Here is a 16,824-nt window from a genome sequence, read left to right as displayed (position 1 = left end):
TTTTTTATTTTTTATAAATGATGTCCAATTGTTATAAAAAGTTATTACTAATATAATAATTTTACTTTCATTCATAATTACTAATTTGTTTGGAATGTTGTAGATATTAAATTTTTGAAACATTAAACATCACCGTAAGACAAATAACAAATTATAAAAAATCTTATAAAAAGGAACAAAATCAGTGACATTTTTAAATAATATTTTATAATTATGAGTTAAATTACTTGGTAACTAAGTTAATTTAGTATTTAATAATAAAAAATTATTCCTAAGTAATTTTGATTTATTTTTGTTGAGAATGATTATTTGGATTGAAAGATTTAAATAGTAGTATTTAAATAAAATTTTGCATGACAGTTGGAAGCTGGTGTTAGAAAGGGAAGCTTGGGGTAGAGGGAGAGAGACGGATTGAAGGTGGGGGTGATAGTTTTACTCGCTTGGGGCGCTAATAGAAACTTTCTTGAATTCATTTGCTAAACAAGACTTCTTCAGTTCAAAACCCTAAACTGAAAGAAAAAGCGATGGCCCAAAAGAATTACAAGTCTTCGTTTACAAATACAGGACTTGGGCTTACATCTTCTTCGTCTTTTGATGGCTTCTTCCAGCACTCCACGATTTTCTTCTTGCAACTCAAATTTCATTGTGATATCCATTATAACTCTACATATTACACATATAAATTACTAAATTAATTAAGTGATAATTACTACTTACCCAGCCGTATTATTTTTACTTCCCCAAACATCTCAAGGCATTTTTACGAAACAGACTCTTCAACTGCGTTTTTTGCATTCTTCTTCTTCCTTCAACAGATTTCGTTTTCAACATATTTCATCTTTGTTCGTTTTGGTTGAATTAAAGAAATAAGTATTTACTTCATTCTTATTCATTTATATTATTTCTTCTTGAGTTTTTTTTTTCAAGAATTTACCGAATTTCATAATTATTTTTCGTTTTTAGTCCATTGGATTTTGAAATTCTATTTGTTGAGAGGAAGTAAGTCAGTCACTATTTATGGATTTTAGAAAAATTTGAAAGAAAAATGAGAGAAAGTAAGTCAGAGAGTATTTATGGATTTTAGAAAAAAATGGGAGTGCAGAGAGAAATTATGTAGGTGCGGGAAGAAATCCCCTCCTCCCAAAAATGTAAGTTAAATTGACAAGAAGGATTGATTATATCTTTTTCTTGAAAACAAATTAGAAAAAATCTGCAAAAAGAGGAAGAAGGAGTCTGAAGGGATGAACCTAGCCAAAACCAGAAGTGGCTCTTCGATCTTGCATTTCACTTCTTTACAAATCACAAATTAGTCAATTCATCGAACAAGTGCAAAATCTCACAAATCCAATTTCCCAAATCACACTCTTACTTGATCAGTTCATTCTCACTTGAACCATGCCGGTTTTCAAAACCCCCTTCAACGGCTACTCCGTCAAGTTCAGCCCCTTCTACGAGAATCGCCTCGCCGTCGCCACCGCCCAGAACTTTGGTATCCTCGGCAACGGCCGCCTCCACGTCCTCGTCCTCTCCCCGGACCCCTCCCTTCCCATCGCGGAACTTGCCTCCTACGACACCGCCGATGGTGTCTACGACGTAGCCTGGTCGGAGTCACACGATTCCATCGTCATCGCTGCCGTGGCCGATGGCTCCGTGAAGCTCTACGACCTGGCCCTGCCCCCCACTTCCAACCCTATCCGTTCCTTCCAGGAACACACCCGTGAGGTCCACTCTGCCGACTACAACCCCGTCCGCCGCGACTCTTTCCTTTCCTCCTCCTGGGATGACACCATCAAGCTCTGGACCCTCGACCGACCCACCAGCGTCCGCACCTTCAAGGAGCACGCCTACTGCGTCTACTCCGCCGTCTGGAACCCCCGTCACGCTGACGTCTTTGCTTCTGCCTCTGGCGACTGTACCGTCCGCATCTGGGACGTCCGCGAGCCAGGGTCCACCATGATCCTCCCCGCCCACGACTACGAGGTCCTCGCCTGCGACTGGAACAAGTACGACGAGTGTGTCATCGCCACCGCATCCGTGGACAAGAGCCTGAAGGTCTGGGATGTCAGGAACTATAGGGTTCCGGTGAGTGTGCTTAATGGGCACGGGTATGCCGTGAGGAAGGTGAAGTTCTCACCGCACGTGCGGAATTTGTTGGTGTCTTGCTCGTATGATATGACGGTGTGCGTTTGGGACTTCATGGTGGAGGATGCGCTTGTGAGTAGGTATGATCACCATACGGAATTTGCGGTTGGGGTGGACATGAGTGTGCTAGTGGAGGGGCTCTTGGCTAGCACTGGCTGGGATGAGCTTGTTTATGTGTGGCCGCATGGCACTGACCCTAGAGCACCTTAACACTATAGGTACTTTTCTTCTTCTATCAGGAGCAGCATATTTCACAGTTAGTTTTAAAAACTTTGATTTTCTGATGTTATTCTTTGATTTCAACTTTCATTTGACTTGAATTGTCTTACTGTTTTTACCATGGTCCATAGTGTGTAGGCTGGAATTTTATATTTGTCCTTTTTAGTAATTTCGTTATTTTTGTATTATATCTTAGTTAAAGTCCTCCACCCCTTTGTTTTACAGAGTGGGAAATGAATAGAGTGTTGGATAGATCTTTTGCACATTCAAACGAGCTACAAGTCACAGAGTACGCACGATTCACCACATTGAGGTGCTCTGAAAGGTGGAATAGTCTGGTCCAGTGGTGAATTACGGATGCCAACAGGTGGATATGCAACTTTGTTACTATCTATATTCTTTTTAAAATCTTTGATAAAATTCTGTTTCGTATCATATTTGAAAGAAAAATGTAAACTCCACATATCCATGTCAAGCCTCCTATCTGAAACATCAAACAACCAAGATTTCTAAATAATGGGTATTGTTATGAAAATGTTGGTATACGATTGAAATATAAGGCGAATCTTTAAAGAAAAAAAAACATAAAGCTAAGAGATTTTTCATCTGACTTTATATAGACTAACATGCTGGCTTGCCAATAGTTTGTGGAAACATGTAATACGTTCAACCATTGAGGATGACAATTTATCTGAGCACATTGATAATAGTATTATCTTATTTTAGAAATATCAGTATAGGAGGAAAATTGTAATAAAATTATCAAATAGGTAATTGTATATAAGGGATTTAGGATTCTTGATTAGGTCTTCTTATTAGAGTTGATGAGAAGATTTCAAATGTATATTTAATTGAAAAGTTATTTCTCATAAAGGAGAATGTATTTACCAGGCAATTAAGTTTTCTCTGGGGTGCATACTCGGGTTAGCATATTTTCTCTCAAAAATAATTTATAATATAGAGAACTGTTGTAGGTCTGTAATATATTCTTTTTAACATGTACTCCATCATCGGTGAAAGTTTAATGCAAAATACCAAACCCGGATTAAGACCCTAAAAGAGAAGTAAGAGTTATCAAAATTTGTAGGTTTTAATAAATTTTAATCAATAGTTGAGAATGTGTTAAAAAAAAAGGTGTATTAACAAGTGTTTAATGATTTGTCTATGATCAAAATCTTTCTGAGAGAGCTTTTGAAAAATAGGAACTTTTCTTCCTAAATGATGTTATTAAGTAAAGTATGCTTTAAAAAATCTATCATCAGTCTTTTTTGCTTAGAAACAAATGCTTCAAGTATCAGCTCAATGATGAAAGATATCTGCTTTATTACAATAAGAGAAGGAAAAAGGACCATGCAGAAGCTTTTAATCATGAGCTGTCCAAATTTCAGGTAATTAGTTATCAAAATTCAAAATACGAATATTCTCTTTGTTATAGTTGCTATATTACCCACAAGGGTAATATACTTATGTGAGTTGTCAAACATGATCAGCATGCTATAGAGGATTGGTAAATGGCAACTCACTTTGGCTACTGGAACCCTTGATAAAGGAGAGATGGGTACTATTGAGTTGTCAAACATGATCAGCATGCTATAGAGGTTTGGTAAATGGCAACTCACTTTGGCTACTGGAACCCTTGATAAAGGAGAGATGGGTACTATACTAACCTCCATAAACTTACGATTGGTTGGCTTTTGAATTTTCAAATCTCAAATATTACATAAGAGATTGTGATTCTGCATAATTGGAAGTTAAAAGTTGAAAACAAGACATTTAATAAAGAAATATTTATGTTTAAGAGATTAGGAATATTTTAATATTGTGTAGTGTAATAGTGGCCCCAGAAAAAAAAAAAAAGACTATTGGTGGTGAAAATAATCGATTCTCCATATATTGGGAAATAAACAAATTTAGCCCTCGACTTTCGGCTTCTATTACTTACTGATAGTTTATCTGCTTTTTGTTACTACTAAACTTTGCTTGATTATTGTTTCGCCATTCTCATTGATTCCTCACTCCTCAGTGAAGACTTTGTGGTTAGAAGCCTAAATTGGCTAAACTAGCCACCCAAGGTTAACAAACAGTTTACCCTCATGTATTAGTTATTTGTCACAATTGTGACTAGAAGACCCTCCTATCAATTGCTTCTCCAGTTTGAACTTTGGTTCTCCTTATGATACTTTGGCTTGCTTACACAACCCTGGGTAATAAAGGCAATCTAAGTTACAGACTAAAGAGACCATTTGACAAAAATATTTTGTGATTTCATTTCAGTTACATAATCAAGAATGTTCCACTCTCTAAAGAACATATTAATCCTGAAGTACACTTAAGGTGGGGGCAACATTTTTCTGTGCCTTCACCTCTTGATTCTTTGATGTAATCTTGCATTAATTTTTGCAATGTCCAGTCTTTCAATAATTCCAAGACTCAATAGTCTTCGAGATGATTGTTGGAGTTAGACCTTGTATCTTTTGATTTGCCATGTCTTTATCCTCTGGTTGAATTCCTCTTGGTTTTGTATGCAAAATTATAGACGTTGCCAATTCACATGACTCTCGCTGTTGTATTTCTTCGTTAAGAACTAGATCAATGACATCGTTATTACTTCCCAACAAGTTACTCACTACTGAACTCAATTAGTGATTTTATTACTTCGTTATTACTTCGTTAAGAACTAGATCATGACTTTATTGATTTAGATGTTGCGATGTTGATGCACCTTGAAACAGCTGTCTCATCAGATAAACTTTGTTTGAGATTGACAACTTTTCATACATACTTTATATCATTAGATAAACTTTGTTTGAGATTGACAACTTTTCGTACATACTTTATAGAGTTTCGATAAGACCTGTCGTAGTAGTTTCTCTCCCAATATTGGAAGCAACTGTGCAATGTCAAATGATTTCTTGTTTAATAAGAAAAGTCCAATCTTCATCGGCATGTCCTGTAGTTTCTTTCCTGTTAGAGGCGGATACATTTTTGTTCGCAAATAATGAAATCTTCTATTTCAATATTCCAAAAACTTTTCTAAATTTTCACATTTTCATTTATAGTCATTATTCCTATTCAAATCTGACTTAATTATTATAGTTAACGTAAATGACCTAAGCTCTTATACTAGTGGTAAAGAAATAACACAAATTTGCTATAGTCATATTTTTAAAAAATAAAATAAATGTTAAATAATAACATAAAGATTAACGACAAAGTTTAGTTAATTTTGCTTACATGTCCAAGCTGTTGTAAGTCTTTCACTGAAGAAAGCAACGTGTACCCGTATATAAGAGAAATAAACACATTTGTGAAAATTGATAAATAAGCATATTCTATTATTAATTTTATGGGAAATAAATTCTGGTAATTTCTTTATTTCTCTTTTTTAAGAGAAACTTAAGAATTGAAGTTACCTTATGTGATTTAAGATTGTAGTTGCAACAATCTATTAATTATGTAATCTATATTAATGATGAAGTTAGCACATAGTGCATTTGTCAATTATGGACTCCTTAGCATTGTGCGTGCACTAAGTAATGTTCACACAGTGCAAGTCCAAACTAAGTTGTGTGGAACTTGAACTGTCCGATCCAGTACTACTTCCTTGAACTTCTATATTTTTCTATTGTGTCTATGGTGAAAACTTCTTTACTGAGAAAAATGAAAATGTTGATGAGTAGATATTTTCCAAATTCACACAAGACTTTCCTTGTGGCGTTTATGCTTGTTGTCATGCTTTCATCTATTATAGAAGAATAAATTATGGTTGTGATAGTTGACGTGCTAATTGTTTATGGAAACTTTTGTTACCTTCACTATTGATGTAATAGTGTACTGCCTTGTTTTGAAAATCTCATTTATGGCAAAATTTTGTCATATGATTAGTTTTTGGAAGAGATTTAGGGTCCTTGATTAGTTCTTCTGTTGGAGTTAAGGTGAGATAGACAATTTCAGAACTGAAAAGTTACTTCTGACGAGAATACGGCCACCAACGAACGGAAATCATTTCGAGATTTCGAAAAGGATAATGATAAAATAGTTTATTTTTTTCCCTAATCCTCTCAATACAAAACTTGGTTTTTGACAGTTCATTAAATCCAAAGAGTTAACTTCAGAATCCCAGCAAGTAATTTATTGATTTTGATGTCTTCTACATAAAATGGGTTTTCCTTGTCACTGCATAGATTTGCAGCTTACAAGAGAATGAGCGATTACCCGTAGCATGCATAGCTTGTTGGATTGAGATGCTATCCATCATTATTATTTTTTCTTGGAAACAAATACTTCAACCATCAACCCAGTGACAAAGCTATTAAGCAAGTGTTTTGTTGCTATTTTGCGTAGTTGTCAAAATTCAAAGTACGAACGAATATAGGAGTTGGTATAGTATTAGTACCCACAAGGTTAATGTACCAGCAAGTGTATTGACAAACAGCACTTTCTTTCAGTTCAGTTATGAAAAAAGAGAAATTCTTGCCAGAGTAATTCCCATAAACTTATGGTTGTGCTGCTTTTATTCTCACTTTGAAATCTTTTGGTAAAAGATTGTGAATTTATGTGTCACTGTAATTAAAAGTTGGGGACAAGTAAGCATATTTAGTAAATATTGGAAAACATTGTGAATTTTTTTATTATTTGCAGCGTATACAACAAATAATAGCTCTGAAAAAAATCTTTGGGGAGGAATTCAATGAACATTCACTCCTTGAGATATTAGGGTTTAAACAAACGTACCACAGCTGGCACTGTCAAATGGGTTGACCTAACCCACTTAATAAAAAACAGAAAATAATCTACTCTGATGGGACCTAAACGACTTGACTAAATAAAGTAACTCACCTAAATTTAAAAATGCAGAAACACTGTTCCAAAGATCATGAGTTGAGTTCTTTATATTGGAACATATAAAATCACAGTATCAAAAACCAAAGATAGTGAACATGTACAACCATCAATGGTTCCAAACATGTATAACCTAGAAGCCATCAATGTTAGTCACTTATAGATATTTCACCAAAATTAGTGGCCGTAATAGTAATAATGAAATCAATGTACTTCAACGAAGATCTTGTTATGGCAACCATGGGGAGAAGGAAAGGTTGTCGCAGACAAAACTCATCTTGTCGAAGACATGTTAGGTTTTTAGAAGGATATTTAGGAAAAATCTAACACAGTACCCCCGTTAATATAAAATTTTAAAATGATAATTTGTGCGTTTTTTTATATATATATTTTATCCAACTTTCTTAATGTTATTCAATAAAAATAATACTCGCACGTAGTTTCTAATATCAGAATGCTTGCGTTGGGGTTCATCTTCTTCACGACGTGAGAGAGTGACCTTGCGTGACTGATCGATGCAAGAAAAAAATGGTTTAACATTAAATATTTCTTGGATATTGTTTATCTTCTCATATTCAATATACATTGCCAATTTCTCATATGACGTATACAGTTTTCTTCAAAATTAATTTTAAATATAATTATTTCTTTACATATATAAAACACGGCTAATTTCCCATGTATCGTTTCATTTAACTTTTATTTTAATACCATTGTACAAATAAAAAACGATTTTTAATTACAAGATGTAATATTTTTAAAATTTTGAAAACTACGACCACGAAAATGTGTTTTCTCCAACATGTATGATGTGGATTATGGAATTGAGATGTTTAATCTATTGGTGAAAGTAAATGATTGTGTTGACAAGTATTTTTAAGCACATTGTTTGAGTCTAAACTATGGGCTCTCTTGGAATGACCTCCAAACCCAGTACAGAACTTTAATGCTGCTCCTTTTTTAATCACAAAATCAAATCATCCGAATAAAGATAAAACCAACCACCTTAAGCTTATCTCATCACACCTTACATCACCTGAATAATGCCATCTTCTGTCTGCAATTCTAAGCACAAACCTTTCTGTTAGTTCCTATCTCATTTTTTTCACAGAAACTATACATTTCAGGATGAAGTAGTCAGGCTTTATTATAGAAACGAGAAATAATGAAGTTGTGGATTTTCCTTATCTACAATAGGTGTTGCAGTAATAGGCTTTGTTTATAGATTCTTAAATAACTTTAAAGACATTATCCAAGGGGCAATTGAAAGGAAGAGTGATTTAAATTTAATGATGATAAATGAAGATAAATGACAGTATTCTATTCCTAACCGACAGGCAGAACAAAGGATAACTATCACCAAAATATCTACTCCAAAGCACTTATCAGTAAAAGCACCCAACCGACCACACCGCAGAACAATCCAAGCCTCGATCTTAGAACCTTCAACTTACTCAAGAATAAAGAGTTAAAACTCCTCCTTACTCAGCTAAAAACCTAAAGTTTCGTCATTTAGTGACGTCACAATCTGCAAACAGATATATAAATGCGCACACGCAAAGGGTCTTTCAGAAAACCCCAAAGAAAATCAAAAGCTACTTCTTTTGCAGTGAGAACCGTGGATGTAGATGCTTTGCAAGCCAGATTTAGAGACTCCGACGATAAAAGCTATGCTTGACACTTACCATACCTCCAAACTCTGTTCGAACCAGTGTGGTTCTAGCCTTGTGCAAACAATTGACGCACCTTTACCTCTGGTATGGTCCCTTATCAGGCGCTTTGAGAACCCACAAGGATACAAACTTTTTGTGAAGAAGTGCACCATGGTTGCCGGAGATGGTGGCATTGGAAGTGTACGTGAGGTGATGGTCACATCCGGGTTACCGGCTGGTGTCAGTGTGGAGAGGTTAGACAAGCTTGATGATGACAAACATGTGTTAAAGTTTAGCATCATTGGCGGTGATCACAGGCTTGTGAATTACAGTTCCACGATTAGTTTGCACGAAGAAGAGAAATATGGGGGGAAGACGGTGGCGATTGAGTCGTACGTGGTGGATGTTCCGGCAGGAAGTAGTGATGAAGACACCTGCTGCTTTGCCAATACCATCATAGCTTGCAATCTTAGATCCTTGGCTAAGATCACAGAACAAATGGTTCGAAAGGCTAAGTAAACTAAGTCCGTAGCTACCTCCCTTAGTTTCTCTTCAGATTATTACCTTTATTTGTTGTGTTGTTATGTTGAGTGTTGTTGTTAATGATGTTAGTCTATTTATGGATTTATCAGTTCTTAATGTAGGCTAAGGTTACTAATAGATGCTTAATTGTATATATATGTTAACACAAATGAAATAAACATTTGATTTTGTTTCGGATTATAAATTGTAATTCATTTTGTCTGTTACAATGTATTTTTAATTCATGTTGAATCATTCAGAATTACTTTAAAATACTAACTAGGTAAATATTTATATCTTCGATTCCATATCAAAGAAATAATTATGAATTTTGAATTCAAACAGCTTGATTTAATTTTTAGTTGAAAAAAATAATAATTATGAAGTGGTATTACTGATGCAAACTGAACATTTGTGAAATCAACCCTGCACTTTTTTTTTTCCGGTCAATGTTACTTTCGGTCCACGCTTTCTCTCAATCAAGCCGATCATAGTAGTAGCCCAGCACGTTCCAAGAGCTTTTTAAATTGTTTTCCAATGACTAGTACACTATACAATAACTCCTCTCTAAATACCATTACCTTATCCTATACATACTCTCTTTAGTTTCAAATACGCACTCTATTTTCAATTAAAAAATATTCTTGTTCATCTCATTTCTTATTTAATAAAATGTTAAGAATTTTTTCAATAAATATTAATAATAAAAATATTACTAACACTACTCAATAAAATAACACTTAAATACCATTTTGGTCCTAATTTTTGTTTTTTGATAAATTTTCTTCATTTATTATGATATCATTTAAATTATTAACAGAATGATTTAAATTGTTAACAGAATAGCGTAAAACTATTTGCTTGATCGATTGAGAAGCTTGGCTAATATAAGAGAAGTTTGATTATGAAGTTTGAAAGTTTAATCAGCAAAGGAGAAGCTCGACTAAACAGCTCAGTCTGCATAGGAGAAGCTCTTCCTTTTACCATGTACTAATGACTGCATCTCCCGCGCCACCAGCAACGTCAACCACCAAAGCTTCGTCAGTATCGCCTATCACCGTCTACCTCAATCTCCTTCAACTCTATTTTTGCCAAAACTCACAAGATCATTTCGTTTGCTATGGGCTTCACTATTGCAACTATAGATTTAGAAGATTGAACTTTCGTAAAAGAGAAGGAAGAAAGAGAAAACATTATAAAGTGTCAGCTGGCCGAGCTTTTCAGCCAAGTGGTGGCAATCCGCGATGAGTGATCAACAGTTCTAATTAGGTAACAAAGTTACAGAATTGACAAACACTAACCTGCTGGCCGAGCTTTTCAGCCAAGCTTCTCTACTAACAAATCATGTAAGCAAAAACAACACACCTCATGCAAACAGTATCACAATGTACAGTTTTTCATTAATAATTTAAAAGCTGTCATGAAAAAGGATTAAATTAAATAAAATTTATCAAAATAAAAACCTAATTAAACACGTAAAACCAATGAGAACCACATTTGTTAACTATAATTAAATAAACATATTTGAGGGTAAATAAAAACACGAAAAGAAATTTAAAAGAACAAGCAGGCAAGCCATATTTTTGCTAAAAAATTATGTTTCATAGGTAAGATTGTATCCGTCATGTCACCATAATGCATGCAAAAATGTAAACGAAAACCCCATCATATGCCCAATAAACCAGATAAGCCTGATAAACTGGGAATTTCAGTCATTCACGCTACACTATGTTTGACATGCACAATTGCACATAGGCTTAGTATCTAACACCGATGCAACACTTAGCCACAAATGCATGCACGTAAGAAGAATTTATAAGATTCTGAAAGACAATTCACGGTTGGGATTCACAGCCTTCCTTTTAGAGACCATGTCTATAAGTTACAACACCAGAGGCCCATTCAATGGTTTATCTACCTCATCACAGACCAATAAATGTTAAAGACCAATCTTGGATTTGAATGCAAAATATTGAGTATTCCGCAAATACATGCCTAACACGATAGGTAATTCGACAGCCTTTAAATTGACCCATCCAACTCACCATAATTTTAGCAGAATGCAGACATGGATTTCATTATCTAAGACTGACAAAAAGCTAACCATCGAAACCCAAGAAAACATATCTAACCAATAAACCCTATTTGAAAATATAAAGTAATGACTACATATCAAAGGATTTCATTTAACCTCAGTTAGCTACTATAACGGATCATCTGGTGAGACGCAATATCTCAAACAAAATAATGTTCGGACAACAACGCTTTACATGGCTTCGAGGAAGTATGGAAACCTACCAAATACATTGGGGATAGAAATTATTGAACTAAACAATCAAAATCCAACTAGATGAACATCATCAACTCTGGCCTACAGTATACATTGTTGTGCTCATCCTCCAAGGCAGGGTATGATGCTACAAGAGCATCTTGAGCTCCAATATATAAAGAGTTGTAAATCTTCCAATATACCTCCCTAACTTTCCGGGCAGGATGGAACAGCCCTTGCAGACAATAATTCAGAACTACGGCCGCTCCCAAGGCTACTCTCATTCCTTCAATTGCTTCCATCACGGCATTAATCACATGCGGAGATGTTTCAAAAATGTTTGGCCACACATAATTCAGCAAATGCACCAGTGCATCCTCACAACCCAAACCAGCCACTCCCAATGCCATGTGCTTCACAGCAGATGCAGCAGTCTGCCTGTGAACCAAATCCCTGTCCATAAGAGCATCCTCAAGCAACGGAGTAACAGCATAGATGTAGTCTTTTCCCATTTCACCAATGTACTCAAATAGGAAAGACAGGGACTTCAGCACACCGTTTTGCACATTAAGTTCTGGGACACGATACTCATTCATCAAAGCCGGTAAAACTGTGAAGGGTGAACATGTTTCTGCAACAATTGCAATAGCTACAGTAGTGCAGACACGGTTCTGCCTCTCCTGAACCTTGAGGTTATTTAACAGAGTTGCTAGGACATCTTGTGGACCAATGGCCTTTGCTATATAACCAAAAGTGTTCACTGTAGCTCTACGGATTCCCTTCTTGTGTGCTTTAAGCATCTCAAGCAGCTCAAAACAAATTCTCATCCATTCTCTTGCAGGTACAAACTCAGCACCACGATCAGCAATTCTTCCCACAAGGTCAATACAATTCTCCTGGACTTTCTCATGTCTATTCTTCAAAATCGGGGTCAACCTTGGAAGTAAATCCTTAATAGGTGGAGTCATCTTTGTCATACCGATAACATTGACAATAGACTTGAGAGCTCCCAGAATTGATCCCAAAACCTCGGGATACTCTTCTCCCAAATACTCATATAAGACAACACCAAGATGACCCATCAAATTTTCCTCGTGGCACTGCTTCATGACAACAGCAATCCTTGAAATGAGATCTGCTGCTTGCTGCCTCACCTTTGCACTCTTGTTGTTCAATCTCCACTTGATGGTACCACAAATCTGTGGAAGATATGACTTCACTCTCTGCCCAAGTGAGTTTACAACTGCACCAAACCCATTGAGCATCACATTGGCATCATCACTGGTCTGCTCTTGGAAGGCATAAAGAATACCATCAATCAGAAGCTCTTCCAGCCGTGCATCGATATCTGAAGCCCCTAAGTTAGTTACCACCTTCTCAATAGTTTCCATAACCATTCGCCTATATGGTTCACTCTCATCTTTAAGATCCTCAACAATTCTACCAACAATATCGGCAACGCCGACCTTGTTTGCTATCTCTACAGTAGTCTCCACCAGTTGCTTATAGTTTCTTCTATCCAAAGCCATCCTCCTAACCCAGAAATTCCTGAAAAATTCAGGGAGGATATCATTTCTAATATATTCAGCTTCCACACCCTCAGTACTCACACATTGCTTCACCACTTTCAAAACAATTTTCTTCATTTCTTCATCGGGTGACTGGAATTCACGAATCAGAATGAGCATGACTTCCTTAGTATAGTAACTGGCATACAGAGCTTCCATCAATGGAATAATAAATCCAATTGCTTTCAAAAACGCAGCCAACACCTTCCCACGGTGTTGCCTAATACCTTTCCACAGCGGTTTCAAGACAGAGTCAAAACTTTCAATACCATAAGGAGCCGCTGCCTCAGCAAGGGCGGCAAGAGACAATGCAGTGATTGTTCTCACCTTCTGATTCTCATCATTCAGACCATGTTCAATAATTTCCACCAGAGATCTAAGATGCGGCAACACAGCGCAACCAATTAAAATGGCAATCTGCTGCACAATTTTAATCCCTGTGTGCCTAGCTTGCCATGATTTCTTACTCTGACAAACTGCCTTCAAGAATGGCAACAGTGCAGGTATACCCAGAGCAGATGCAACAACACTAAAAGCCCTAGCAGTAGTGTTCCTAACATATTCATCAATGTTATCTATATCAGGCCGCATGGCAGCAATCATTGTAGCCAGCCCAGCAGCTTTACTGAGATTAGATATTATTTCTCTCCCCTCAACACGGGCATAGTAGTCCTCATCAATCAACAAGGGTTCAATAACAACAAGAATCTTATGCACAAAAGGCCGAACCAATTCATCTAATTTATACAAAACCCTGTCTATCACCTTAACCAAAAGATGTCTCTCCTGATCCTCAAGTGTAGGCTGCATCAGCAACGGCAGGATCCGGTTAAACAAAGGTCCGGCACCAAACTCACGAGCCTTATCAGTAAGCTGCCTTAATGCTGTCTTCCTCTGCGGTGGTGTCCCATTCTTTACTTTAAGCAGAAGCTTCATAATCTTCCTTTCCTTCTGCTCATCTGGGGACAACTCCTCCTCGTTCTCTTCATTCAACAGTGCTCCAAAGTACTGATAATCTTCAGGCTTCATAAAGGGCAATCCACCAGGCACCTCCTTTGGAACATCAAACTGTTGCCCACGATTCTCTTCAGGAATTTGATAGAGAGGGGTCCCCAACGGAGTAGGAGTGGCAAGAAGCTTCCTAGCAGGCGTCCTAATGGGCACATACGAAGCAGGGGGCTCCAAAATCTTATACCCCTCTTGGGGAAACATAGCGTCAAGCTCCTCATCCGTCAAGGGACGATTCCTCTCCTCAATATCCCTCTCCCACCTCAACAAATTGTACTGCTCCGGCGTGATGGAGCCTTGTAAAGCCCCAGGGGTTGGAGTAGCAAGTTCAATACCACCAACAGGGGTAACACCAGGAGTATAAGCAACAGCAGGAGTAGCACCAGGCAATGGAGTAGCGCTTCCCATAGTAGCAGGGGTTTCATCCCATCTTGATCTTTGCCTCTTAGGAGTTGGGGTAGCCATCCCAGAAAGCTTAGGAGTAGCATCCCAAGTCATACCAGCAGGTGTAGCACCAGGTGTAACACCGCCTGCAAAGGGACGAAACCAGAAAAAAATTATGGGTCAAAAATTTAACACGTAATAAAAGAGAACTTAAGAGGGTTGTAAACCAACCTGCAGGTGTTGCATCAGAATCCCCAACTCTACCAGGGGTAGGAGTCTCATCCCATCGGTTCCTCCTCCCAGGGGTCGCATCTGAAACCCTTCCTGGCGTCGGGGTAGCATCCCACCGCCCCGGGGTTGTGTCCGGCATGTCCCAATCAGAAGTTTTCGCTTTCTTCACAGGGGCAGCACCAGCACCAGCACCATCCTGAGACTGGTCCCACCGGTTCCTCCTCTTCTGCTGCTGCTGCTGCTGCGGCGGAGCAGCCTTAGCAGCCTCCTCCTCTTCCTTCTTCTTCTTGGAGATGGCCTTCAGAGTTTCCTCCTTCTCCCTCTTGAGGGCCTCCTCGCGCATGATATCACCGTAGGTCCTCACCGAGGGGTCGGGGGTCTTCTCCCCGGCGGCGAAGGGGTCGTGGCGCTCAGGGGAAATGATCTGGTTGAGGCGACGGCGGCGGTAATCGTCTTCACGGTCGATAATTCGCTGAGGCTTTCGGAACCCGATATCGGCGTCAGATTCGGGGGCGGAGGGCATGTCCTTAAGGAGAGACTTAGGGGCGGTGTAGGAAGCGAGCTTGCGCGCAACCTCGTTGTCCATGGCGTCGAGATTCTCGTCATCCTCGTTCGCAGGGATGGAAGTGAGGTATGAGTCCTTATCGCTTCCGCCGTAGAGATCGGTATCGAAGGTGACAGAGTTGAGCGACGCCAGCTGCTGTTCCATTCGCTTGCGTTCTTCCTGCGTTTTCGCGATCTCGGGGTCCACGGAAGCCATGGTTATGCTTGGAACTCCTAAAACCCTAACCCTAACAGAGGAGGGAGATAGAGAGCGAGAGAAGATAGGGTTGAAGATGGATGGATTTAGATTCGCGAAATGGATAGGAATTGAAGGTGAAAGAAACCCTATGCGGGTTGATTAGTGAGTGAAGGTTGAAGAAACACATTCAGATACAACATAAGTGGAACCGACATAGCCTGTTGGGCCAAGACCGGCCCAATTCAGTTATATCTACCAGGGCCTTTTCCTTCCTGCACTCTATTTTTCAAAGTTCCAATTTTTTCCTTAACTTTTTTGACATGGCAAAAATATCAGTCCAGAATATATTTAATTTTGAAATGTTTTTATCAGAAATTGTAGTAGTGGTGATTTTTTTGAAAAGTTTAATTTTCCAATATGTCAAAATAGTTAATATGAAAGATATTCAATGCTATAAAATGTATAATCTTTGACATTATTTTATACTATATATTCTGGAATATCTCTCACCTTCTTATTGATTATCCGGAATGTAATTACCAAAGTGTTTTAATATAACCTGTATAACATTTTGAAAGGTGTCAAAAAGTTTAAAACGCGAGGTGCAAGAAAATAAATGAGAAGTACATGAAGAAAATGAAGCCCAACTTTGGTCTGAGCCCTTACAAAAACATGAATTTTGTTAGACAAAACTGCAACTTGGTGAAAAAAAACTGAAGAGTGGGAGCATTCTTTATGCAGTATTGCTATACCACCTTTGGAGAGTACTGGCTAGGAATTACTTTAATACAAATATTAATTCTCAACTACCATATCCATCACTATGGAAAACTTTAAGTTGAAGGAAAATTAGGTTTCAATTTGAACCTTGTTTTACAGCCTGGTCATACGTACATTCTTATTGCAATGTTTTGTTTTTTTTATAGTACATGAAGTACTGGTTTTTTTACATACATTCTTTTTGCAATGATTATTAAATGTTAAATATTAAAGTAAGGATTCCTTTTTCAGTGCGTGTTGTTTTTCTGTTATATTCCATTAGGATTAATAGAGTAGTTTTACCATATATATATATATATATATATATATATATATATATATATATATATATATATATATATATATATATATATATATAAATTAAAATGACTTATATTTATACATATATTATATACAATATTTTATTTTTGATGTATCCAACTATTAAAGAAAACATCATATGTTTAATATGGAAAAATAGATAAC

General features: G+C 37.2%; 3 protein-coding genes across 3 annotated transcripts; 2 read left to right on the top strand and 1 right to left on the bottom strand.

Annotated features, from left to right (window-relative positions):
• The first annotated feature begins 1,181 nt into the window (after nt 1-1,181).
• Nucleotides 1,182-2,920, top strand: PEX7 (peroxin 7). Its single transcript, XM_047317165.2, has 2 exons — nt 1,182-2,360; nt 2,587-2,920. The coding sequence occupies exon 1, from the start codon at nt 1,396-1,398 to the stop codon at nt 2,350-2,352; it is 957 nt and encodes a 318-aa protein (XP_047173121.1). The 5' UTR covers nt 1,182-1,395; the 3' UTR covers nt 2,353-2,360; nt 2,587-2,920.
• A 139-nt stretch (nt 2,921-3,059) lies between these two features.
• Nucleotides 3,060-9,599, top strand: LOC124841006 (abscisic acid receptor PYL12-like). The gene has a single exon (XM_088116035.1). The coding sequence runs from the start codon at nt 8,832-8,834 to the stop codon at nt 9,372-9,374; it is 543 nt and encodes a 180-aa protein (XP_087972161.1). The 5' UTR covers nt 3,060-8,831; the 3' UTR covers nt 9,375-9,599.
• Nucleotides 9,600-11,503: 1,904 nt separating this feature from the next.
• LOC124841001 (splicing factor) lies at nt 11,504-15,738 on the bottom strand. The gene is made up of 2 exons (XM_047317163.2): nt 14,838-15,738; nt 11,504-14,752 (listed from the first exon to the last, which is right to left on the bottom strand). The coding sequence occupies exons 1-2, from the start codon at nt 15,595-15,597 to the stop codon at nt 11,724-11,726; spliced, it is 3,789 nt and encodes a 1,262-aa protein (XP_047173119.2). The 5' UTR covers nt 15,598-15,738; the 3' UTR covers nt 11,504-11,723.
• Nucleotides 15,739-16,824: the final 1,086 nt, after the last annotated feature.

This window comes from Vigna umbellata, chromosome 5 (genome assembly GCF_029865625.1).
Source record: "Vigna umbellata cultivar VRB3 chromosome 5, Vumbellata_1.0, whole genome shotgun sequence".
Taxonomy (NCBI): Eukaryota; Viridiplantae; Streptophyta; class Magnoliopsida; order Fabales; family Fabaceae; genus Vigna; species Vigna umbellata.
The sequence above is the reverse complement of the archived record's forward strand: the minus strand, read 5'-3'. Positions and strand labels throughout refer to the sequence as shown.